Source organism: Staurois parvus, unplaced genomic scaffold (genome assembly GCF_062004578.1).
Source record: "Staurois parvus isolate SC_StPar_1 unplaced genomic scaffold, SC_StPar_1.0 ptg000436l, whole genome shotgun sequence".
Taxonomy (NCBI): Eukaryota; Metazoa; Chordata; class Amphibia; order Anura; family Ranidae; genus Staurois; species Staurois parvus.
The window spans coordinates 6744597-6770856 of NW_028318232.1; the positions used below are offsets into that span (position 1 = coordinate 6744597).

General features: G+C 41.0%; 1 protein-coding gene across 2 annotated transcripts in view; it reads right to left on the reverse strand.

Moving 5' to 3' along the window:
- Nucleotides 1–553: 553 nt before the first annotated feature.
- The window catches only part of XRCC6 (X-ray repair cross complementing 6), a 223278-nt gene continuing 197571 nt past the window's right edge, over nucleotides 554–26260 (reverse strand). For both annotated transcript variants that reach the window (XM_089687719.1, XM_089687718.1), the window contains exon 13: nucleotides 554–2810. In XM_089687719.1, coding sequence (XP_089543845.1) covers nucleotides 2608–2810 — 203 coding nt within the window. In that variant the 3' untranslated portion in view covers nucleotides 554–2607. The remainder of the gene's footprint in view (nucleotides 2811–26260) is intronic.

Below are 26260 nucleotides of genomic sequence, written 5' to 3' on the forward strand. Positions count from 1 at the left end.
CAGTTATACTGGAAGCAACCTGTGGCACCGCCACTTAGCCTCTGGTTTGCCAAGATCTGCAAGGGAGGAATTGATGGCCACGGTCAATAAGGAGGAACAGTTTCATAAAAGGTGTTTTATTGGACCCTCTCTATTCACCTCTTATTTGTTCCCTCATTCTCCTCATTTAGGCTCTATCAATGCCTTTGTATAGTCATACTACCAGCAGGTGTTGACAAAAACACAGAATTTGCTATCCTATGAAAAGATGCACCTGTGTAGAGTTATGCTTTTGACACCTGTAACCTTGACGAATAGTTGGGTTTACTTTTCTTGGTTTCAGCTTTTGTTTACTGCATTCCTATGTCTGCTGTGTGATACTCATGTGACAGGGTTATGTGCTTGGTCCTGGTGACTTTGTATATCTAAAAAATGTACATAAAGAATTAACAAAAAATCAGCATTTCCTGATCTGATGGTTTATCACCCAAATTTGTGGGGTTATGTCCAATCATTATCAATTAAAAAGGTCTCTTAAATGAAAAAAAAACAAAAACAAAAAAAACCACAAAAATAATTTTCCAGCAAACTTTATTGAACGTAAACATACAGACAAGAACTATGTCGTCTTGAATTTCAAAAGCAGTCACTCTCAGTCTGGGACCGTTGAAAGGTTCAGAGTGATAGACTATCCTTCTGCGGTTTTTAAAATTTGCGTCTTGCAATCACAAATGGCTAAATTAAACATTTTTATCCAGCCTAGAAAAAGTATTAGTACAGTTGTTCGAAGAGTAGAAAATACATATAATCACACACAATCTTGCAGTTAGAACAATCTTTTATTCCAGAGCAAAATTTGTCAATAAGAGATTATCCTTAACTGCAAGCTGGTGTGCAACCTGGACCAGGAGCCATGGTCTATGCCAGGCAGCTCTCCCATCTTCCACAAAACTACTAGTACTACACATGCACTGCATTTTCTCTATAGTCCTTAATAAAGAAGCCATCTCTGTTCAGGCATATGGTTTCTTCATTATAGTCTAATAAGATAAGGCAGCACAGCTTGCTGACTCGGGGAAGGATAGGAAACACCATCTGGCATAGTTGTCTGCTGATCTAGGGTTTCTATTGGTTGGCATTAATGGTATGTAGTTTTAGGTAAGAGTTAGAATTAAGATTTTTATAGCTATATTTATCCTTCAACCTATATATCTGGGCCTGTTATTAGTAACTCACCTAACTCCTATAATGAAAAAGACCTATAATAGAAAGGGTTGGTTTAAAGGTGAAATGTAATGCATGCTTAAGATATTTTCCTTTGATGCCCCTCCCTCCTGATCAACATGCAGTTTACATTTTTTAATCAAATCATTTTGTTTTCAAGAAATACATTTTCAGACCCACTGGTCTTTTCTCTGAATTTATGGGGGAATGCAAACAGGTCCCTGTGTAAACAACAAAGAGCTATGTCTTAGATCTTTTCACAAGCCACAGCATTATATGAAAGAACATACCCCTGGCATTCCTTTAGAGGTGCATGCTTCTCTTAGATACTGGCTGTTTTAATTGTGTAAACTGCTGATCAGTGGCTTGATTTGTAATTCCATAATTCCCTGTCTAAATTACTTTTTACAACCAACGTTTGCACCACAAAAGGTAGTATGCATGTCTAAAGGGAGCCATTGTTTTTTATTAAAATGCTTGGGAATCAAATGACAGAGAGAGAATGACAGTAGCTATGAGATGTAGACAAAACAGTACAGATCAGGAGAAATGGCAATTGTTTAACTGAAGCCAAACAGGAAAAGTGGGTCCAAGAGAACTGCTGCAGCTTGAAAGGGTTATATTATAGAGATACAAGTTTGTAGGGCATTGATTGTAGCCAGTTTCAACACAGTAGAGCTCTTGCTACAAGTATGAGAGGGAAAAAGGGAAGGTTGGGAATTTAGTTCATGTCAGTTTTTTCTTATATGTGGAACCTGATGTGGCCACATGGAACTTTTTATTTTTCTAAGGGAATCTGTCAGGGTAGGAAAAAAAGTTCCACAACTGCCAACTTGTTTTTAAAAATTTCAAGCTTTGAAGCTCTAATTTTGAGCCTAGCTTAATATCTTAATAAGTCAGTGACCTAAACAAATTTGCTGGGTCTAGATCTCTGATTTCATGGGCTGCATATTTGCTCTGAGTCAGAAGCAAGGAAAAGGATACAAGTCCTGGAACGGTTAAAACAGCTAAGCTTCCACATTTCTATTCTGACTGAATGTCTTTATAGCTATTAATGTATAAAATTGGCCAGGGCTACACAGCCATAGCTGCACAATTCATTATCAGGCTCCTGTTGGGTAGATTTCACAACCTTTGGGATCCACTTTTGGCTATATAAATCCTGTTTAATAATAAGGTTGTCTTTTAATTGAACTCGCCAAACATAGCTTCAAATCATCAGAGAAAAACCACTGCTGTACATAAAAAAAAAAAAAAAAATCATATTTCTTAATTCAAGTTCCTTGTGGAGGTCATCTTTACACTGGATGGACTGTGTTTCTTATTCTGTCAACAGGTGTGTGATCTGTCTATTGTACAATCAGAACTTTAGCACAACAATTATGTACAGACTTGGAGGCATATTCAGTTTTTATTAAAGTATCCCACAAGAGCATCCACCAATTCCTGCTTTTTCCCACCCTTTAAACCATAGCCCTGGCACAGTTGCTTTAACACGGGCACAGTTAATTTTCCCAGTGTTCCATTCTTCACACTGGCCCTAAGATCATCTTCTGACATTGAAATCTCAACCTTAGCTTTCTTCACAGCTTGACCATCACCTTCACCTGCAAAAACAGTAAAGTGTGTCTTAAACATTGTAAAAATTAAATGAGTCACAATGTTAACATTTAGAAAACCTGGAATAATTACCATTGAGATATGTTGGTATATCTAATTAAATAAACTCTGCCTATGCATTTAAGATGATGACTAAACCGTGATTTACGATCTTTTCTCCTTGAAACAGAATGACTGCTCAGAGTGAATTTCCATTCTTACAGTCATATTTGGCTAATTTCAACATGTGTTTCTTATGTGTTCCCATTCACACAGCATACCTAAAAAAAAACGAAACAAAAAAATACTTACCTTTCTACTTGTTTGGGGCAGGCCACGGTCAGATTGCAAGCCAACAATGTGAAATGAGAGGAAACTCAAACTGTCCGCTCTTACAAACAGATAGTGTTTTTCCTCATTAACACAGAATGCAGAAGCCCTGCTTTTAGATGTTTGTTAGGACAGACAGTTCAAATATAGTTTACAAAATGGGCAAATGGTACAGTACGGGACACAGGGCTGATATTCATAGACCAGGAGTTATCGATTGGTATCTCAAAATGACTACACACATCCTCTGGGCAACCCTCAATAAACCTATGCCATTTTGTGAGCCTCAGTTTTTTAGAAAACAATGCAGAAATAGAAGGAAGGATGGCCTGTGTCTCCAGTATATGGAATTTACAGTTAAAAGAACATTCCCCCCCAATTTTGTACTTTTCCAAATGTGTCACAAAAAAAAAAATTACAATTCCAGTTCCAAAAAAGTTGGGACACTGTAAAATAAACATAAAAACATGATGCAATGATTTGCAAATCTCATAAACTCATATTTTATTCATAATAAAAAACAGAAAACATGCAGCATTTTAACCACTTGAGCTCCTCAGGATTTACCCCCCTTAATGACCAGGCCTCTTTTTGCTACTCGGCGCTGCACTAATTCAACTGATAATTGCGCGGTCATGCAATGCTGCACCCAAACGAAATTTACGTCCTTTTTTTCACACAAATAGAGCTTTCTTTCGGTGTAATGTGATCACCTGTGCGCTTTTTATTTTTCACGCTATAAACAAAAAAAGGCCAAAAATTTTGAAGAAAAACAATATTTTTTACTTTCAGCTATAAAAAATATATAATAAACTCAAAGTTGGTTATAAATTTAGGCCAAAATGTATTCTGCTACATGTTTTTGTTAAAAAAAAATCCCAATAAGTGTATATTGATTGCTTTGTGTGGAAGTTATAGCGTCTACAATCTATGGTATAAATACTGCAATTTACGCCATTTTTCTGCTATACAGCGCTAAACGGACAATTGCGCGGTCATGCAATACGGTACATAAATGAAATTTACATCCTTTTTTTCCCCCACAAATTGAGCTTTCTTTCGGTGGTATTTGATCGCCTGTGTGGTTTTTATTTTTTGCGCTATAAAAAAAAAGCTGACAATTTTGAGGGAAAAAAAACAATATTTTGGACTTTTTGCTATAAAACATGTCCAGTAAAAAAAAAAATGCAAAAATCAAATTTAGTCATAAATTTCTGCCAAAATGCATTCTGCGACATGTCTTTGCTAAAAAAAAACCCAATACGTGTAAATTAATTGGTTTACGTGAAAGTTATAGCGTTTACAAATGGCGGGAAAGATACTGGGATTTTTAATTTTTATTTATACTAATAATGGCGCTGATCAGCGACTTACGGCGGCAATCAGCGACATATGATGGCAACCAGCGACTTATGGCGGGACTGCGGCGGACATTTTGACACGGGGGGGGGGGGGGGGGGGAACTGACTTGGGGTCACTGACATCCCCAGTGACACCAATACAGTGATCAGTGAAAAAAAACCACTGAAACTGTACTAATGTCACTGGGGAGGAAGGGGTTAACATTTTTAGAATTTGCTGTGTAAGGGGAGTGTTTTACTAGGGGGCGGGGGTGTGTACTGGATGGGGGGAGGGGGGAGCTGATCGAGAGAGAGAAACTCTTCTCTCCCTCTTCAGCTTGTTGGCGAACTGTCACAGAGCAGGGCTGTGTGTAAACAATGCAGCCCTGCTCTGTGTTAGTGATCACCGCTCATCGCGGGAAAACGGCCGGTAAAAACCGGCCGTGACCCAGTGGCGGAGACCCGCTGCTGACACCCGCGGGACAGGTAGGGTGGGCGGGCGCGCGCCCCCTACCTGTTTTGAAGGCAGCCGTTTTAAAACGTGCTTTTGCCTACGAGCGCCGCCCTGCCACCGTTTATATGCGGTGGCTGGGCGGCAAGTGGTTAAGAAAAAAAATTGTTGTTTTGAAGCTGATGGCAGTAACACGTTTAAAAAAGTTGGGACAGGGCGACAAAAAGCTGACAAAGTAAGTGGTACTAACTCTACATTACAAGGTATCCTAAATTCAGAGAATCTGGAGAAATCTCTGTTTGTAAGGAACAAGGCATTGCAGTCCCTGGTAGTGCAACTGAAGCAAACAGTAGCAAGGCACTGTCCAAAGATCTCCAGGATAAAGTTGTAGACAGGCACAAGTCAGGAGATGGATACGAAAAAAATTCAAAGGCTTTATCAATGCTTAGAAGCACAGTGAAGTCTATTATTAAGAAGTGGAAGGTATTTGGTACAACACAGACCCTCCCTGGATCAGGATGTTTCTCCAGACTGGATGAAACAGTCAGGGGGAAAACGGTCATAAATTCCTGCAACTGTTTCAAAGTTGCTGTAGGCCTCTTGGCAGCCTCTCTGACCAAAGAGTGGTCATTGTGTGCATGTGCCAACAATATCACAAATTCTCCACAAATGTGGCTTGTATGGGACGGTTGCTAGAAAAAAAAATCCACTCAAGAAAGGCCATATTAAGTCATGACTGACCTTTGCCAAAACGCACCTTGAAAATTCTGAGGTCAGATGAGACTAAAATAAAATTAATTGGCCTCAACACTAAACTATATGTCTGGCGGAAATCCAGTACAGCTCACCATCCAAATAACATCATTCCTACAGTGAGGCATGAAGGTGGAAATATCCTGTTATTGGGGTGTTTCTCTGCAGCAGGGACTGGAGCACTTGTCAGAATAGAACGAAAAATGGATGGGGCAAAATACCACCAAATTCATGGAGGAAAATCTGCTGCCCTCTGCCTAAATGTTGTCAATGGGTTGATTTACCTTCCAACATGACAATGACCCAAAGCACACAGTAAAAAATAACCACACAGTGGTTGAAGGAGAAATAGGTGAATGTCCTTGCATGGCCTAGTCAGAGCCCAGACTTGGTCAAACCCCACTGAAAATCTGTGGAAGACTGCAGTCCGCAAATAGTCACCATAAAGTTTAACTGAACTTGAGCAGCTCTGCAAATAAGAGTGGGCAAATATTGCAACATCTAGATGTGCAAAGCTAGTAGAGACATACCAACAGATTAAAAGCTGTAAACTGCTTCCCTGCCACCCTATAGCAGAAATATTGCTACAGAGCAGCAGGGCTGTGAAAAACCACGTATATATACACGTGATTTTGTATTTCCAGGTAGGGGGCACCCGCCACCATTGGTGGCTACAAACATCGAACACTGAGCACTCGGCGATTGTGGAGAAACAGTCACAGGGGAAAAACTTGTGTGTAAACAACACAGGTCTCTCTCTTGTCAGCAATAACATGCCGCTGTGTATTTCTCTGCACAGCAGAGAAATACACAGCAGCATGCTTCCCTAGTAAAACACACACAGCACATACAGTAAAATAGCAGTTAACCCTTTGATCACTCCAGATGTTAACCCCTTCCTGCACAGTGTCATTAGTACAGTGCCAGTGCTTTTTATTAGCACTGATCACTGTATTGGTGTCATTGGGATGTCAGTGGCAGTTAGCTACCATCCGGTGTCACAATGCCCGCCGCAGTCCTGCTATAAGTCGCTGATCGCCGCCATTACTAGTATAATAAAAATAAAAATTGTATTGTGATTTTTTTTTTTTTTAGCAAAGACATGAAGTTGAATAAATTTTGGCCTACATTTATCACAAAATTAGATTTTTTTAAATTTTTTTACTTGATAGGTTTTATAGCAAAAAGTCAAAAATATTGTTTTTCTTTTTAATTGTCTGTCATTTTTTCTTTATGGCGCATAAAATAAAAAAAGCAGAGGTGATCAAATACCACCGAAAGAAAGCTCTATTTGTGGGGGAAAAAAAGACAAAAATGTAATCTATGTACAGCGTTGCATGACCGCACAATTGTCAGTTAAAGTAACGCAGCGCCGTATCGCAAACAATTGCAGGGCAAGTGGTTAAAGCAACAGGTGGTTCAACAAAACACTGACACAAAGGGTGATCCTTTCCCCAACTCAGTGATTCTGTTTAATTTTTTGACATATTGGTGTTATATCTTTCCCTTGGATGTTATAAGTTGCACTGAGAAAAACTGTGTCTTAATTTCAGGCTGCAAAGCAACAAAATGGCTTCCAAATGCATTACTTCCAGCTGTTCCGTATGGACCTGATTTCTCTTTCTGCTATAAACTCGTGGCCCCCAAACACTGACCCCCCCCCCCCCCCCCGCAAACCCAATTCCCTTGTGGCTAACCTGCAGCTGTCAGCTTCCCTCCCCTGCCCTTCCTCCTCTGCCCTTCCACTGGCTTTGGGAGCTCCACAGAGGGATCTGTTTGGCCAAATAGATGCCCCAATGACCCCCCATCTCAGTGAGTGCTGGGCACCCCATCCATGCAGCTGCTGGCTGGCTATCCCTCCTCCCCCTCTCACCGGCTGTAGTCGCTGCTAGTCATGATGGAGAACTGGGGGGCTGGTAAACGTGTTTTATCAGCCCTCTTCCTTTCCTGCAGGAATACATTCAGCGATCAGTACAGATCGCTTCTGTATTCATTAATCACTAACACGTGTCAGTTTGTGAATGAATAGGAATAAATGGGGAAGGGGTGAGAGGCGCCCCAGGAACCAATATAGCGTAGTATGTCAATTTATTACAAAATCGTTAAAAACATAGCATTGCACTCACAGAGGTGAAGTGTTTGCAGGCATGTCATGGCAGAAACCCATAACCACAGGCAGATAGATGACTTGAGCCACTGGGAGCTGGATAGAAAGGTAGCCACTGGAGGTGCAGAGCAGATGGGCGCCTTGGAGAACGGGATACAAAGCCAGGAGCGTAGCAAAAAGGAAGGAATGCCATAGAGGAAAGGATGGACAGCCTGGTGTCACCACCGAGGAATGTGTGACTCTAGGGAACGTGTTTTTGGAAGAACAAACTTCCTTTATCAATCTAAAACAACAGCCTACCTCCAGAGAAGAAATACTGTGAGTTAATTGTTAACCCCTGCTGATCTGCTTTCTGACCAAAAATAACATCACAATAGGAGACATGAGAACTCCAAAAGATCAGCAAGTACAAACAGACTTTAATCATTAAGAAGCAATAAAGCCAAAAAGAACAATGGAAATAAATTATAAAGTGAACCTCGTTAAAGTCTACACTGAGATTATCAAACCAATTTCTATAAGATTAGATAAGAGTCTTGTGAATGAATAGGAGTCTCTATACAGACTCCTATCTCATTCATCTGCAGTGCAGCTCAGACTGCAGAGAAAGGAACTGTCTTCAGTCCCTTTCTCTGCTTCAAAGAGACATTAGAGGTCTGTTTAGACCCCTAATGTCTTTCCAAAGCCCCCCCCAAGAGAAAAAATTTAACCATTTTTCAATGAATAATTAAAAAAATTAAACATTAAATTGTACCTGTACAAAAAAAAAAAGTTGTAAAAAAATTTAAATAAAATAAACATAGTAAGGGTAGATTTAGATATGCATCTAAATCTCCCTAGCTTCTGCAGCCTGATCCACATTCAGATCACACTTCATTGGCAACTGACAGGCAGTGAGGAAGCTGTGTGATGCCTCTTCACCACTTGTTTTAACATTTTGCCAACAAATGCATCACAACATGTGCATTGCACAAGGTTGTGGGAAATTTGCGGCACTTCCACACTGACTTCAATGTGTAGTGTTCGGTGGACAGCATCACTACAAGTTGCCAAGGGTGCAAAGTATCACGGCCACAGCACCCTATTGCAGCTTAAAAAGGGGGGGGGGGGGGAGTTGGTGGTCTGCAGAAACACAACACAGCTCAGCCGTACATTTTTTTTTACACAAGGCCTAGGGCCATACTACAGTGAAGCCATGTTTAGGTGCGCTGGGATGCACAAGTGTTCCATGCATCCAGTCCCACTGAGGTCAACTGGGATATAGCGGCTGCAAAGGAATGCACAGGTGTTCTGTGCATTCCTGTACAGGAAGTCCCATCCATATCAACTGTGACGCAGTGGCTGCATGGATACAGCCACTGCTCCCAACTTGACATCATGTAGGTGCATGTCCCTGAACTCACACTGTCTGCGTTTGGGGCCATGTACCTACACCCGCACAGATGTCAGATCTGTCCTTGCAGTTGCTGTGTCTCAATTGACATGAATAGGACTGTCTGCACAGGGATGCTCAGAACAGCTGTGCATCCCCATGCAGGTAAACACGGCCCTCCATGTCTGTATAAGGCCTTAGTAGGAATTTAGCAGAAATTATGTAAATTATGTTTTGTTTGTGTGTGCAGATAAGAATTTTAGTGTTTTAGTGATAGTGATAAACATTTGTGCAACTATTGTAGGGCCTAAAAATATCAGTAGCACCTTCCTTTTATCCTATTGTAAGGTAAGCTGTAAGGGAAAAATGAAAACCTCCAAATTTGCACAATTTAAAATGTGCAAATAGGCTCACCTTACCAAACACACAATTTCTTTATATAGTTTGTTAGTCTGGCTGAAAAAAGACAAAAATCCATCCAGTTCAACCATGAAATAAAAAAAGTTATGATCTTACACCCAGAGTTGATCCAGAGGAAGGCAAAAACCCAGCAAAGCATGATCCAATTTGCTCCTGCAGGGGAAAAAATTCCTTCCTGATCCCCCGAGAGGCAATTGGATATTCCCTGGATCAACTATACCTATAAATGTTAGTATTCAGTTATATTCTGTGTATCCAAGAAAGAATACAGGCCTGTTTTAAAACAATCCACTGAGCTGGCCAGAACCAACTCTTGAGGGAGTCTCTTCCACATTTTCACAGCTCTTACTGTGAAAAAACCTTTCAGTGTTCGGAGATTAAATTTCTTTTCCTCCAGACGTAAGGAGTGCCCCCTTGATCTCTGTGATGACCAATTACAATACACCTGAGCAGGCTGCTCTTATCACTCCATTCATACCTCCTTTTATAAGGGAGTGAGTGTATTGATACATTGTTTCTTGTTTAAAGAACTTGACTCCCAAGTTGATGATATGGGTAGATATATTTTTATGCACTGTCAAATCTTTACAGTACAGTGTGTGCTAGTTATTGTTTATGTTCCACCCCCTTTCTCTAAGGAATACTGCAGTCCCTGCTGACATACCTACTTGATAAATCTGAGGTCCCTCTGCTGTTATTGGGTGACTTTAATTGTTACTTAAATCCATATAAAAGTAAAAAAGGCAGAGCTTCTCCTTAGTATAATCAAAAAGCGCTGATACAAATCTAAATAAAATCCTTAAAACAAAAAAGTGTATATAAATCAATATTACATATCTATCTCAAAAATAATAAATTATCTCCAGCAAAAAGTGTCCTTTTAAAACGTATTCAATAAGCCAAGAATGTGAGAAAAGAAAATATATAAAATGTCCAAAACACCATAAAAAAATATATGTATAAGTGCTTTTGTCTTCAATATTCAAACTTCATGTGAAAAAAAAAAAAAAAAATCACACAAATCACTGTGCACAAATCCACCACCAGATAGATTGGGTAAACTCACCAGAGCAATATGCTGGTCAGATTATAAACCTGCATAAATGCTTCTGCTCTGGGAGCAACGATATGCAGATGGATAACCAGCGTATATGGGATAATTCAAATGGCAGTAAAATTCTTCTCAATCTCGGAATGAACTCAGGAAGTAAGAGAGGAAAGTCTCATAGGGTAACACTGTATCAAAAATGTATTCATAAAAACACATCATATATTCCATTCACCTTAATCCGATTGAAAATCTGTGGAGGGAGCTGAAAGTTCGAGTTGCCAAATGTCAGCCACCAAACCTTAATGACTTGGAGAGGATCTGCCAAGAGGAGTGGGCCAAAATCCCTCCTGAGATGTGTGCAAACCTGGTGGCCAACTACAGGAAACGTCTGACCTCTGTGATTGCCAACAAGGGATTTGCCACCAAGTACTAAGTCATGTTTTGTGAAGGGGATCAAATACTTATTTCCCTTATGAACGTGGAAATCAGTGTATAATTTGTTAGACATGCATTTCTTTTGAATTTTTTGTTGCTATTCTGTCTCTCTGTGTTACAATACACCTACCATTCCATTTTTGGATTGATCATTTCCTTGTGAGTGGGCAAACATTCAAAATCAGCAGGGGATCAAATACTTATTTCCTTCACTGTATATATAATACACACACACACACACATACATATATATATACATATACATACACACACACACATATATATATATGCAGGTCAAAGGTCACCCCTTTGATTTGCTATGAATGAACCAAATTATTTACAATTTATCATTAACATTGTTGCATCCCAACTCTTCAGTGGCACTGCAATGTAATTGCAGGCGAACAAAAAAAAAAAAAGAGACACAAGCACTCCTGCTGGTGTATTTTTCACGTGGCTTTAATTCCACGGTTTTTCTCTGACATACAAGATGGAACTCTTCTTTTGAGCAACATCAAGACAGCAGATGGCCGGTGGTCAGAGATCGGTCATTACAGGTGACACTATACACCATTTTTCTTTTGTAAGTAGGATGTAGAAATTAAATTAAGATTGGTAGTGCTTGTGTGTATGTATGTATGTATGTATGTATGTGTATACGTGTGTATGAATAATTTATGTATACTATATTATTTTGACGCTTCCTGCTTTCCAGAAGGATCTACAAAAAGGATTAGCGTGATCTACTACAGTTTTAAGGAAGCAGTCAAATCCGTGAAATCTGTCAACCTAACTGGGCTTGAATCCACATTTATTATTGTGCAAGGCTTTGTAAACCATTTCCTCTGTTTTTCTATTTGTGTAAAAAAAAAAAAAAAAAAAAAAGAAAAGCTATATCATCTCTCATGTGAGACGTTTTATTAACCAATTCAATACCGGGCACTTTTACACCTTCCCGCCCAGGCCATTTTTCAGGTTTCATCGCTCTCACACTTTGAATGACAATTGCACGGTCCTACAACATTGTACCCAAACTAAACTTTTATCATTTTCTTCACACAACTAGAGCTTTCTTTTGGTGGTATTTAATCACCGCTAAGGTTTTTATTTTTTGCTAAATTAACAAAAAAAGACCAAACATTTTGAAAAAAAAAACAAAAAAAAACAAAACACGTTTTTGTTTCTGTTATAAAAGTTTACAAATAAATAATTGTTCTTCATAAATTTAGGCCAAGATGTATTCTGCTACATGTCTTTGGTGAAAATAACCCAAATTAGGATGTATTATTTAGTTTGTAGGAAAGTTAGAGTTCACAAACTATGGTATAAATCTGAATATTGATCAATCCTGAAGTACTGACAGCCAATCTAATTTCTTGAGGTCCAAGAATGTCAGAACAGTACAGATATCCCCCAAATGACCCCTTTTTGTAAAGTAGACAGTCCGACGTACTTCATAAGAGGCATGGCGAGTTTTTTGAAGTTGTATTTTTTTTGTCATAATTTTTCGGAAAATGAAAAAATAAAAAAAATTATTTTCACTATTTGTTTTTTTTTTTACATAGTGTCACCAGTGCAGTACAGCATCATCATATAATTGGCATGGCAGTGAACAGGGACACTGACTGGTGACAGTATGGAAAAAAAAAAAATATATATACATTGTTTTATTATTATTTTTAATTTTTTATTACATTTTTTTAAGATTTTTTTTTCATTTTTTACTATGACCAAAGTAGTACAATGTTACCATAGTAACATTGTACTACTATGGGGAAGTGATCAGTATTTTGTTTTTTTACACAATTTGCTTATAGCAAAGAATTACTTTGCTTTAAGCAAACATTTACCTGAATGACATCGATTCATTAAGGTTTTTTTTTTTTTTTTGTGCTTAGCTGTGATTTGGCCACAGCTAATCACATGACATGTGCATGTGACCATTCACAGCTAGACACTAGTATACAATGGATGGCATGAATGAAGCCATCCATTGTATACAACTGTCATGTGACCTGCTGTGATTGGTCACAGCAGGTCACATGGTACACGCAACAGGGGCTGGTACTCAGATCTGTCATCGGCCGTGTCCGAGGTACACGGGCGGTGATAGATCGCGCCGCTGCAGGGCCCTGCAACCGCGCAAACTGCGCATGTGCGGGAGGATGCCAACTGGCGTACACCCCGGAAAGCTAATGCATGTTGTATTGTCTTCATAGCAAAAGGGCAGGATGACGATCCTGAGCACAGTACCTAATAAAGGGCTCTAGGCAGAAGTTGGGGTAAAGTGTGCTTCCTGTGGTGTAATGTGTAAAGTGGTGCTACCTGTAAAGTGTAACACATGGTTATCCATTTGAAACTAAGCTTACACTTTGCTTTGCAGGAGAAATAAAGCCTGCTGTCAAGAACCTAACTCATTCATGAACTGTCATAAATGAGTTAGGTTTTTGACAGCTCAAGATAGTGATCTGTGATTGGCTGAAGCTGGTCACATGGTACAGGGTGCTGTGATTGGCCCCATGTATCAGCTGTGGGCCAATCACAGCTCACTAGGAAGAGAAGCAGAACTGTTATGAATCAGATTGATTCATAGCAGCTTTGCTAACAATGTGATCACGTGATCGCATAGTGATCTTGGATTTAGTACCTATCAATTTGTAACAGCGCATCAGTATTTCTTTTGATTTTTAGTTCTCAATGCTTGCAACCCATACATGAATTTCATTAGATCATGGGTCTGCTATATTGAAGATTTGTTGGTTGAATGGTATGGATGCCAAGTGCAGTTTGAAGAATGTTTCCATTATTTGAAGGTTGACACCACCAATATGATTTTATTTAGCCATTTGGTGGGTGCGAGGTAGCTTTCCTAGATCTGAATTTAGGATGAAAATGTATTGGTGATATACAGGGCTGTCATGGTAGTGATTTTTTTTATTTTTTTTTTTATTTCACTCTTCAGCACAGTACATGTTACAATAATATGGCAAAAAAACCCAAAAAAAACCTCCACTTAGCATGGTGGGACAACAACAAACATTATAAGCACAAAGTATGTACATAATTTACATCCATACAGGGGCCGACTGACAACTCATGGGGCCCCCAGGCAATAGGGGATCATGGGGCCCCTGTGTCCTAGCCCACACTCAAACCACACCCAAAAAAGCCTATGAAAGGTACCAGGGACATCTCATGGGGCCCCCTACTGACCCTGGGCCCTCGGGCAGTGCCCGAGTTCCCCAATGGTCAGTCCGCCTCTGCATCCATATCATACTAAAACAGTGCCTGACTGCAGCACACAAAGCAGCGGGTAGACAAATATCAGTACGACCAGAGGTCACAGTTACCAGGCAGGAGACATTGTACAATCTCCTTGCCATCTCTCTGAAACATTAACCAAGGTCCCAGCCATGCAGGTTTTTTTGCCTCTAGAGCAAAAACTTTTTTCAAAAACAATAGGTAGGCAAAAGGCAGCAAAAGGGAGGGAGAGAAGAGAGGGAAAAAAAAGGGGTGGGGAAGGGGGCTGGAGTCTTGTTTAGAGCATGCCAAGGGCAACTTAGTTCGCTTTCATTAGGCCTATGGACCTATGTAACCTGTGAATAAAGAAGCAAAGCATAATCTTGTGTGCACTGGAAGTCGTGCCAATAAAACCATGTTTTACTAAACAGTTCTTTTTTAGGTTTAATGGCTGCTGTCAAGCGTTCCATGTCGTTCACTACTGCTATCCATTGGATGATCATTGGAGGAGCAGTTTGCTTCCATTTCAATGGAATACACACTCTGGCTGCATTGAGTAAGTGGATCAGGGAGGGACTTCTTGTACCTACATCTGGACAAAGTAGTAAGGTTCAGGAGGAAAACTTCCGGGCACAAGTCCAGAGTGAAATCGGTAAGTTTGTGAATCATCCATTTAACATCATTCCAATAGGACTGTAAAGCTGGACATAACCAAAACAGATGCAACAGTGTACCAGTCTCTTGCTGGCAATGCCAACACAACGGTGAGACCACTGGGAAGATCTTATGGCAGGTCGCTGGGGTTCTATACCATATGGTCAGCAATTTGTAGCTAGATTCTTGATATCGGCTGGATAGGGAAAACCAATGTACAAAATAAAGAACCCGGGCTTTCTGAGCTGGAGTCAGGGTTTCATCTAAGTCCCTTTCCCATTTATGAAGAAAAGGGGGAATGTAGTCCTCCGGAGGTTTGGAAATCAAAGCATAGGACATCAAAAGCGTATGATGCAAAGAGGAGGTTTCCAATTAGAGTTTCTTAAATTGCAAGATCTTACCAGAATGCACCTTGTTTAGTTTAATCGTAGTTTAAAAGGTAGAAAGAAAGTGGTGTATTTGCATAGCCCTCCATGAATCCAGACGGGGAGAAAGCATCCCTCAGATCTCAGAAATGGAGCGCACAAAAAGACCCGGGTGCGGAAGTGATTGGTGAATAGAAAAGCCAGAAATCTCATGTCCTCCACTCCCAGGGGAAACTCCTGAGCCCCTATGATTGGGGACATTAGGGAAAGACTGTGGAGCAGAGCTTAAGCAGCCTGCTTTAGCCAGGGTCGCCACCGTGGTCCCAATGGTAGGATGCATTTTGACCTCTGAGGGGAGATGTGAAGTTTGCCATGGGAGCGTCGGTAAAGGGAGTGATGACAAAAATTGTTCTAGAGCTACCCATCCCTTTTTGGAGCTATGTTTGTTCCAATCTAGGGAATGGGACATATGTACTGTATGGAAATATTTAAAGGGATCCGTGAACCCTAGGCCTGCTCTTTAGGTAAAACCAGAAGTTGATATGAGATACGCTTCGTTGTATGGCCCCATAAGAAAGTCAAGAATCCCTCATTGATCGCTCTGAGAAAGGATGTAGGGAGTGGAACCGGGAGGGTTTGCTACAAATATAGGAGCCTGGGCAAGACAGACATTTTCAGAATGCTATTGCGGCCAAACCACGTAAACGTTTGTGGGTGCCAACGGTTCAAATCGGCTCTAGTAGTTGACAACCACGGGAGAAAGTTCTCTTTGAATATCTCCGACGGAGAGGGGGTGATATATATATCCAGATATTTTAGTTTTTTCTGGGCCCAGGCAAAGGGGAAATTATTGCGGAGAGGATTTAGATCCTCTGAAGTCAAGTCGATATTTAAAGCCTCCGATTTGTGTATATTTATTTTGTAGTTTGATAACGCTGCATACGTTTGCAGCTCTTGGAGGAGGTTGGGAGTAGTAATGTCAGGTCGTGTAATAAAGAAGAGAAGGTCTTCAGCATAAGCCGCTACCTTGTGCTGAACATTCCCTGACTGCAGGCCCCTGATACTACAGAGTAAAGGCTCCAAGATCAAAAGGAAGATCAGGGGCGACTCGATCTGTCGACTCGATCAAATGCCTTCTCTGCATCAGCTGACAGCAAAAAGGTGGGGATGTCTCTGGATCGGGCCAAATGAATCAGGTTAAGGGCACTGGCTGGTGGTGTCATTCCTCACCTCCTTGTTCAGCATAAAGTCCACTTGTTCATTATGGACGAAAGTGGGCAAGTGCGATATGAGCCTATTGGCTAGGATCTTCGTAAAGACCTTGAGGTCTATGTTCACAAGGAGATGGGACGATAATTTGCGCAGTCTGGACCATCCCTGCCCTCCTTAGGAATCAAGACAATACTCGCGTCAAGAGTGAATACGGGCAAAACCCCCCTCATCCAACAGGGAGTTACATGATTTCACCAATCTAGTTACTAAATGGGCAGAGAAGGTCCGGTAGTAGAGCAAGGAAAAACCATCTGGGCCAGGGGTCCGGTTCGTCTCCATTGCTGTTAGAACCTCTTGTTCCGTAATGGGACTTATGCAATTTGTCGCCCTTTTTTTTGGTAAAAAAAAAAAATTCCAATAAGTGTATATTAATTGCTTTGTGTGAAAGTTATAGCGTCTACAAACTATGGTATAGATACTGCTATTTATGCCTTTTTTTTGCAATACAGCGCTGCACTAGTTTAACTGACAATTGAGTGGTCACGCAATGCTGTACCCAAACAAAATGTACAGTTGTGTTCAAAATAATAGCAGTGTGTTGAAAAAAGTGAATAAAGCTCAAAATCCTTCTAATAGCTTTTATTTCCATACACACAAATGCATTGGGAACACTACACATTCTATTCCAAATCAAAACAAAGAAAAATATATCAAATTTGTGTTGTTCCTCTAAACAAAATTGAAGAAAAGTGAATATTAGACTGTTCAAAAAAATAGCAGTGTTTGTATTCTTCTTTACAAACTCAAACATTCACTATATAAACTGAAAAATGTTTGAAGATTTTGCTTTCCTTTGAATCACTTAATATTTAGTTGTATAAGCACTGTTTCTGAGAACTGCTGTATATCTGTGTTGCATGGAGTCAACCAACTGCTGGCACCTGAACAGGTATTCCAGGCCAGGATGATTGGACTACATTCCACAGTTCTCTATTTCTTGGTTTTGCCTCAGAAACAGCATTTTTGATGACACCCCACAAGTTTTCTATTGGATTAAGATCCGGGGATTGGGCTGGCCACTCCATAATGTCAATCTTGTTGGTCTGGAACTAAGATGTTGCACGTTTACTGGTGTGTTTGGGGTCGTTGTCTTGTTGGAACACCCATTTCAAGGGCATTTCCTCTTCAGAATAAGGCAGCATGACCTCTTCAAGTATTCTGATGTATTCAAACTGATCCATGATCCCTGGTATGCGATAAATAGGCCCAACACCGTAGTATGAGAAACATCCCCATATCATGATGCTTGCGCAACCATGCTTCACTGTCTTCACAGTGTACTGTGGCTTGAATTCAGTGTTTGGGGGTTGTCTGACAAACTGTCTCCAGCCACTAGACCCAAAAAGAACAATCTTACTTTCATCAGTCCACAAAATGTTGCGCCATTTCCCTTTAGGCCAGTCAATGTGCTCTTTGGCAAATTTTTTTTCAACAGTGGGACTTTGCGGGGCTTCTTGCAGATAGCTTGGCTTCACATAGGCGTCTTCTAATTGTAACAGTACTCACAGGTAACTTTACACCTTCTTTGATCTTCCTGGAGCAGATTGTTGGCCGAGTCCTTGCCATTTTGGCTATTCTTCTATCCATTCGAATGGTAATTTTTCGCTTTCTTCCACGTCTTTCAGGTTTTGGTTGCCATTTTAAAGCATTTGCGATCATTTTAGCTGAGCAGCCTATCATTTTCTGCCACCTGTTTTTCAAAGAATGAATGACCTCACTAATAGAACTCCACACTGCTATTGTTTTGAACATGCCCCTTTCAATTAGTGATTCAATTACACAGAATCAGCAGCATGCATGTCATGACTGTTGGGTCTGTTGGATTTCTATTACTCTACTACACCTGCTAGTAAATTATTTGCCATGTAGAAATATCATTTCTACCAAAAACAGTGATTGATCCGGTTAGTGATGTCTGACTGCTATTATTTTGAACACAATTGTATGGCCTTTCTTTCACACAAATAGAGCTTTCTTTTGGTGGTATTTAAACACCTGTGCGCTTTTTATTTTTTGCACTATATACAAAAAACTGAAAATTAAAAAAACAAAAAAAACAAATATTTTTTACTAATCGGCTATAAAAAAATATATAGTAAACTCAAAGTTAGTCATACATTTAGGCCAAAATGTATTCTGCTACATGTCTTTTGTAAAAAAAAAAAAAAAATCTCAATAAGTGTATATTGATTGCTTTGTGTGAAAGTTATAGCGTCTACAAACTATGGTATAGATACTGCAATTTAAACCATTTTTCGCTATACAGCGCTGCGCTAGTTTAACTGACAATTGCGCGGTCATGCAATGCTGTACATAAAAAAGAAAAAAATTTAATTTTACACAAATAGGAGCTTTCTTTTAGTGGTATTTGATCACCTCTGGGGTTTTGTTTGCGCTATAAATAAAGAAAAACAAAAATTTTGAAAACAAATTAACGTATTTTTCGCTCCATAAGACGCACCTGATCATAAGACACACCTAGATTTTAGAGGAGGAAAACAAGTAAAAAAAAATCAATGGACTGCAGACATAGTACAAGAGATGACCAGAGACTGCAGACATAGTACAGGAGATGACCAGAGACTGCAGACATAGTACAGGAGATGACCAGAGACTGCAGACATAGTACAGGAGATGACCAGAGACTGCAGACATAGTACAGGAGATGACCAGAGACTGCAGACATAGTACAGGAGATGACCAGAGACTGCAGACATAGTACAGGAGATGACCAGAGACTGCAGACATAGTACAGGAGATGACCAGAGACTGCAGACATAGTAGATGAGATGACCAGAGACTGCGGACATAGTAGATGAGATGACCAGAGACTGCGGACATAGTAGATGAGATGACCAGAGACTGCGGACATACTACAGGAGATGACCACAGACTGCGGACACAGTACAGGGGATAACCAGAGACTGCGGACAAAGTACAGGAGATAGTAAATCTCAGGGCAAGTGAGCGCTTAAAATAGATTATAAAATCAATAAATGAATAAATGAAAATGAGACAATAGCAGCTGAACACCAAAAAAGGTACCGTATAAACCTTCAAAATAATCAGAATACATAAAAAGGGGGGGGGGGGTTAGCTTACCCCCTATGACTACGTGCTTTCGCACGAAACGCGTCAGAGAGCGGCTACAGCGGTGTGACGTCACGCCGACCGGCGCCACGAGGGCCCCGGCGGCCATTTGCTAAATCTTTGTATGGTCAGTATCTTTCCTGCCCCTGCTCGTATTGTGTTTTTTTGGGAATAAATACCCCTTGCCAATAAGGTATCACACTATTTGGCCTCCTTTTGTTCTTTGGGCTCCGGTGGGAGCCTTTTACGTCTGCAGAGCGGCCTTTTTTCTTCTATGTGTGGCAACACTATCAAGTGGCGAGGGGCTTTTGTGACCAGATCTGACCAGATCCGTATGAGGACCCTAGGATTATCTGTTTTGAATGCGCATTTGGATTGCGTATCTGGTGAGTGCGCAATCTTTATACCTTTATCACCTCATCCACGAATCCAGGCATTGGAGTTCTTTGAAGACTCTCTTGGGTTTTGACCACGTTATGGACTATACTCATTATTTATAGTCACCTTTTTGCACTTTAACAGCACCTTTAAATGTGTATTTATTTAGTTAGCGCTGCACCCCCCCCCCTTTTTATGTATTCAAAGTACAGGAGATGACCACAGACTGCGGACACAGTACAGGGGATAACCAGAGACTGCGGACACAGTACAGGGGATAACCAGAGACTGCGGACACAGTACAGGGGATAACCAGAGACTGCGGACACAGTACAGGGGATAACCAGAGACTGCGGACACAGTACAGGGGATAACCAGAGACTGCGGACACAGTACAGGGGATAACCAGAGACTGCGGACACAGTACAGGGGATAACCAGAGACTGCGGACACAGTACAGGGGATAACCAGAGACTGCGGACACAGTACAGGGGATAACCAGAGACTGCAGACCTTTGGGGAGCAGGGGGGGCGGGTACCCAGGTACCTGCTCCCACTTCCGTGGAGTTGTCCTCCCCTCCCCTCCCTCCCCATATTCCTTGTGGGACATGTGACAGGTCCCAGAAGACTACGGGGCCATTCACAAAGCGGGCACCCAGCTGTGAAGCCGCAAGCTGTCACAGCCGGGTGCCCACACTGAAGATGCCGGCGCCAGGGAGAGAAGAAGGCCAGTGAAAGCAGGACACTGCTGGACGGAGGAACAGGTAGGACTGAGGAGCAGGTTCTTTTGCGCAGTGGAGCCGAGCGGCCGGCCGGCCCTGTATTCTAAAATGGCGATGGGGGGGGAATAGAGGGCCAGCTGCTCCATATTCGCTCCATAAGAAGCACATACATGTTCCCCCATTTTGGGGGGGGGGGGGGGGTTGTGCATCTTATGGAGCGAAAAATATGGTATATTTTCTCATTCAAATTTCATCATAAATTTAGGCCAAAATGTATTTTGCTACATGTCCCTGGTGAAAAAAATCCCAATAACTTAATATTAGTTGGTTTGTGTGAAAGTTATAGCATCTACAAACTAAGGTATAGATCAGCCTTTCTTAACCGGGATGCCGCCAGAGGTCTTCAGAGGTGCCGTGGGGCTGTGTCTTGAGCCTGAGCTCCTGATCCCCAGTAGCACTGTACATTGGCACTGGAAGCCATCACAATGCTCAGCAAAGTGAAAGCAAAGGAAGGGGAGTGTCTTCTGTGCTCTCTGCTTCCCCCTAGAGTGCAGTACCCGGCTGTGTGATGAAAGCTAACCTTTCATAATGCTGTATACATGTGTTTGTGTGTGTGTACGTATATGTGTACGCACGCGTTTGTTTTTATATGTGTGTATATGTATTTTACTTTTAATCTCGACTCCCTATTCCTGTCCTTTCAGAACTGATTTTTTTAGGACTTGTTCGTAATAGCAGAAAGGACTGCTGCTCCTCTGAAAAGCAATCCATGCTCAGATCGCTTTTCAGAGGCATTTGACAGGTGGTAAAGAGGCAATATGTTGCCTCCTCACCACCTAGTTTAACCCCGTAAAAAGCAGCATCAATCACCACACCACAACTGCATGCATAGTTGCGGGGTGCTTGTAGTTCAACCACATTCACCTAGAGGTATACTTCCAGCTGCGGCAACAGCATTTGTATACCCCCAGCTGCTGTTTCTGCAGCTAAAAGGGGGAGCAGTTGGGGGTGGTAAAAGCAGATGAATTGCGTGGGTTTTACCAACATCCAACCTCACAGATGAACAGGCCCCTTGATTCACATCTGTGTGGCTGTGTGTAGGGCAGCCCATTCATTTCAATGGGCTGCCTTATCCGCAGAAATGCAGGGAAAGTCATCCCTGACCTTAGTTTTAAAATTGCACCACACCAAAAACACCCACGTTTGCCAATGTATGAGGGTACCCCTAAACAGCAGAGCATTTGTCTGCGTGTCAGGAATGACACACAGTAACGTGAACCAAGCCTTAGACAGGGGTGCCTGACTGGAAATACTTTTTAAGGGTGCCCCAACTGGAAAAAGGTTGAAAAACACTTGGTATAGATAATGGAATTTACACAAATGAAAAAGAAAGAATGGCGCCGCGCTCCTATATAGTTGTATATACAGCTTATACTATTCAAGTGTATCAATATCAATATCAATGTTAATTATTGTGAATGGTGACTATATCACTAAACGCATAGATAATTTGCATAATGAATAATCCTAAGGTGATAGTGCCTTGATGGGTGCCATGGTGTCAATCCATGTTGCACCTCAATAGTGCTGTGTGCACTCTATACTATAAGTGCAAAAACATATACACATGTGCACGTGCTTATAATAGACAAATATAAATAAAAATACATATAAAAGTCCTTCAAAATTATAGTGCAAGTGAATATTCTGTTCCTTCTTTCCGAGTGCTAGATGGTCTCCCTATATGCTCACCTCTATATTTGCCTGAATAGATCCAGGCAAATACGCTTGTTATCCTTCCAGGATAGATGAAATGGGATGATGCCCTTGCTCTAGCCGTCCCAGAGGGTGGATATGCATATAAATGGATCCTCCTGCTATTTCCTTTGTCTCCCTGTGTGTCAATGAATACACTGACCAGCTCTCTTGGGATCTCCCAATCCCCCTCCTGGGGTTACTTCCTCGTTCACTCCTCCTTATGCCAGCTCATGGGGTGTTTCATCAAAAAAGGAAAAAAAGCAGACCATAGTGTCTTATCCTTATGAAAAATGGATTTATTTCTGCCAGTATAAGGTATTACTCAATGGCATACAGCTCAAGTATGATCCCAGCAAGCATGAATGGTAATCAGCAAGTATGGAGAAATCACTCTGCAGCTGCCCCTGCAGTGCTGTCTGCCTGCGCTTGTGCTTGGATCTGCTCGCTTCTCCAGTACAATGTCGTAACGTCAGAGCCCCTCCCCTACGCGTTGCGTCACAGGGTCACGTGACTTCATCAGGGGGAATTTGATTGGATCCAATCAAATTCCCCCTGATGAAGTCACGTGACCCTGTGACGCAACGCGTAGGGGAGGGGCTCTGACGTTACGACATTGTACTGGAGAAGCGAGCAGATCCGAGCACAAGCGCAGGCAGACAGCACTGCAGGGGCAGCTGCAGAGTGATTTCTCCATACTTGCTGATTACCATTCATGCTTGCTGGGATCATACTTGAGCTGTATGCCATTGAGTAATACCTTATACTGGCAGAAATAAATCCATTTTTCATAAGGATAAGACACTATGGTCTGCTTTTTTTCCTTTTTTGATGAAACACCCCATGAGCTGGCATAAGGAGGAGTGAACGAGGAAGTAACCCCAGGAGGGGGATTGGGAGATCCCAAGAGAGCTGGTCAGTGTATTCATTGACACACAGGGAGACAAAGGAAATAGCAGGAGGATCCATTTATATGCATATCCACCCTCTGGGACGGCTAGAGCAAGGGCATCATCCCATTTCATCTATCCTGGAAGGATAACAAGCGTATTTGCCTGAATCTATTCAGGCAAATATAGAGGTGAGCATATAGGGAGACCATCTAGCACTCGGAAAGAAGGAACAGAATATTCACTTGCACTATAATTTTGAAGGACTTTTATATGTATTTTTATTTATATTTGTCTATTATAAGCACGTGCACATGTGTATATGTTTTTGCACTTATAGTATAGAGTGCACACAGCACTATTGAGGTGCAACATGGATTGACACCATGGCACCCATCAAGGCACTATCACCTTAGGATTATTCATTATGCAAATTATCTATGCGTTTAGTGATATAGTCACCATTCACAATAATTAACATTGATATTGATACACTTGAATAGTATAAGCTGTATATACAACTATATAGGAGCGCGGCGCCATTCTCTCTTTTTCATTTATACACACTAGCTAAGTGAGTCAGTGTAAGTGCCAGCGCACCCCATACACTTAAAGATTTCATTACATGTTGTTTATTGAACACCTCGATTCATAATAGCTCACAAGTATTCACTATAAACAATGGAATTTACACAGCTTTTACTTTCTGATTGCCTACCACATTTCTTGAGGTACTAAAATACTAGGACAGTACAAACACCCCCAAATGACCCCTTTTCGGAAACTAGACACCCTAAGCTATCTGCTGAGAGGCATGTTGAGTCCATGGAAGATTTACTTTTTTTTTTTCCACAAGTTTTTGGGAAAATTACTTTTTTTTTTTTTTTAATTATAGAAAGTTGTCACTGAAATGATATATTGCTTACACAAGCCATGGATATATGTGGAATTACACCCCGGAATACATTCTGCTACTTTTACCGAGTATAGGGATACCACATGTGAGACTTTTTGGGAGCCTAGCCACACACAGGAGCCTGAAATCCAATGGCCACTTTGAAAGCCTGAAAGTGCGCAACTTCCTCATTTCACTTCCTCACTACCTATCAAAATTTCAGAGGCCCTGAAATGCCAGGATAGCACCAAACTCCCCCCTAAATTACCCCTTTTTGGAAAGTAGACACCCCAAGGAAATTTAAAAAGAGGCATGGTGAGTATTTTGCAGATCTCATTTTTTCTCACAAGGTATTAAAATATAAAAAAAAAAGAAAAGAAAAAAATATGTTTTTGTTTTCTTTCTTCATTTTCCAAAAACTTGTGGCAACAAATGAGATCTGCAAAATACTCGCCATGCTTCTTAGCAAATTACTTGGGGCATTTACTTTCCTAAAAGGGGTCATGGGGGGGTTTGATGCTATCCTGGCATTCCAGGGCCTCCGAAGCTGTGATAGGTAGTCAGAGAATGTAATGAGGGAATAAAGCCCTTTAAAAGCCTGAAGGTGCTTATTGGATTTTGGGGTCCTGTACTTGGCTAGACTGCCAAAAAGTCTCTCACATGTGGTATCCCCATACCCGGGAGAAGTAAGGTGCTGCAATTTTTTATGTCACATAGTACTCGCGCAGCAATTTAAAAAAAAAAACAAAAAACAAAAAAAAACACAAAAACACTAACTTTTATTGCACAAAAACACAATATATTGGCCAATCATTTGGTAAGATATAAAAGACAATAGTTTGCCAAGTAACTCGATACCAAAAATTACATGCTTTAAAACTGCACATGCCCAGTGCGATGGCGACAAACTGCATACATTTTTAATATCCATAGGCAAAGCTTTAAAAGCCTTTACAAGCTTCCATTTTAGATTTACAGAGGAGGTCTAGTGCTATAATTACTGCCCTTGATCTGATGTTCGCAGCGATACTTCACATGCATGGTGCAACCTCTGTTTATATACTGGCACGGGGTGAACGCTTGCGCATGCAGGTATGCACACCGCGGGGACAAGGGTGCTTTTTTTTTTTTCAGTTTTTTTTATTTTTACACTGTCCCTTTCATATTTTTTTCTTAATCACTTTTATTGCTATCACAGGGAATGTAAATATTCCCTGTGACTGCAAAAGGCATTGACAGGTATTCATTTTTGAGAAATATGGGGTCTATTAGACTCTAGATATCTCCTCTGCCCTTAAATCATCTGATCTCGCCAAGATCGGTGTGATCAGATGCTTTCTCAATTTAGAAATGGCGCTGTTTATATCCTGTGAAACTAAAGTGATGAAATGCCCGTAGCTTCCGATTTCGTAGACTATCGAGATGATTGCGCCTGTCTGGTCTCCAATAAGCGCTGTATGGTTAGCTGGCAGAAACACAGGCTGCATTCTCAGGTTCTCTTGATGGCATGGGACTGCGCGAGAACACCGTGAATGGCAGCAGGGGGGGGAAACATGTCTTGCTGCCTGTAAAATCAATTCTGCAACTAATTAGCAACTAGAATTGCTTTTACATGAAAGCCGATCGCCGGCTGAAAAAAACAATACAAGAATGATGCCTGCAGCTGCAGGCATCATCCTTGTATAACCACTCAGTCCAGTGATGTACCAGTACGTCGTTGGTCCTTGTTGGGTATATATGCTGTTTTTTTTTTTTTTAATGCAGCCTGTGGGCTGAATGAAAAAAAAAAATCTCTGTCCGAAAAAGTGTGTGGTATGCCCACCAATAGACTATACCGCCCTGCATCCACCCACTTCTAAAGGTGGGCACACATGAAATGTTCTTTTTTTGTTGTTGAACAAAAAAAAAAAAAAAAAAAAAAAAAAAAGAACCTAACAG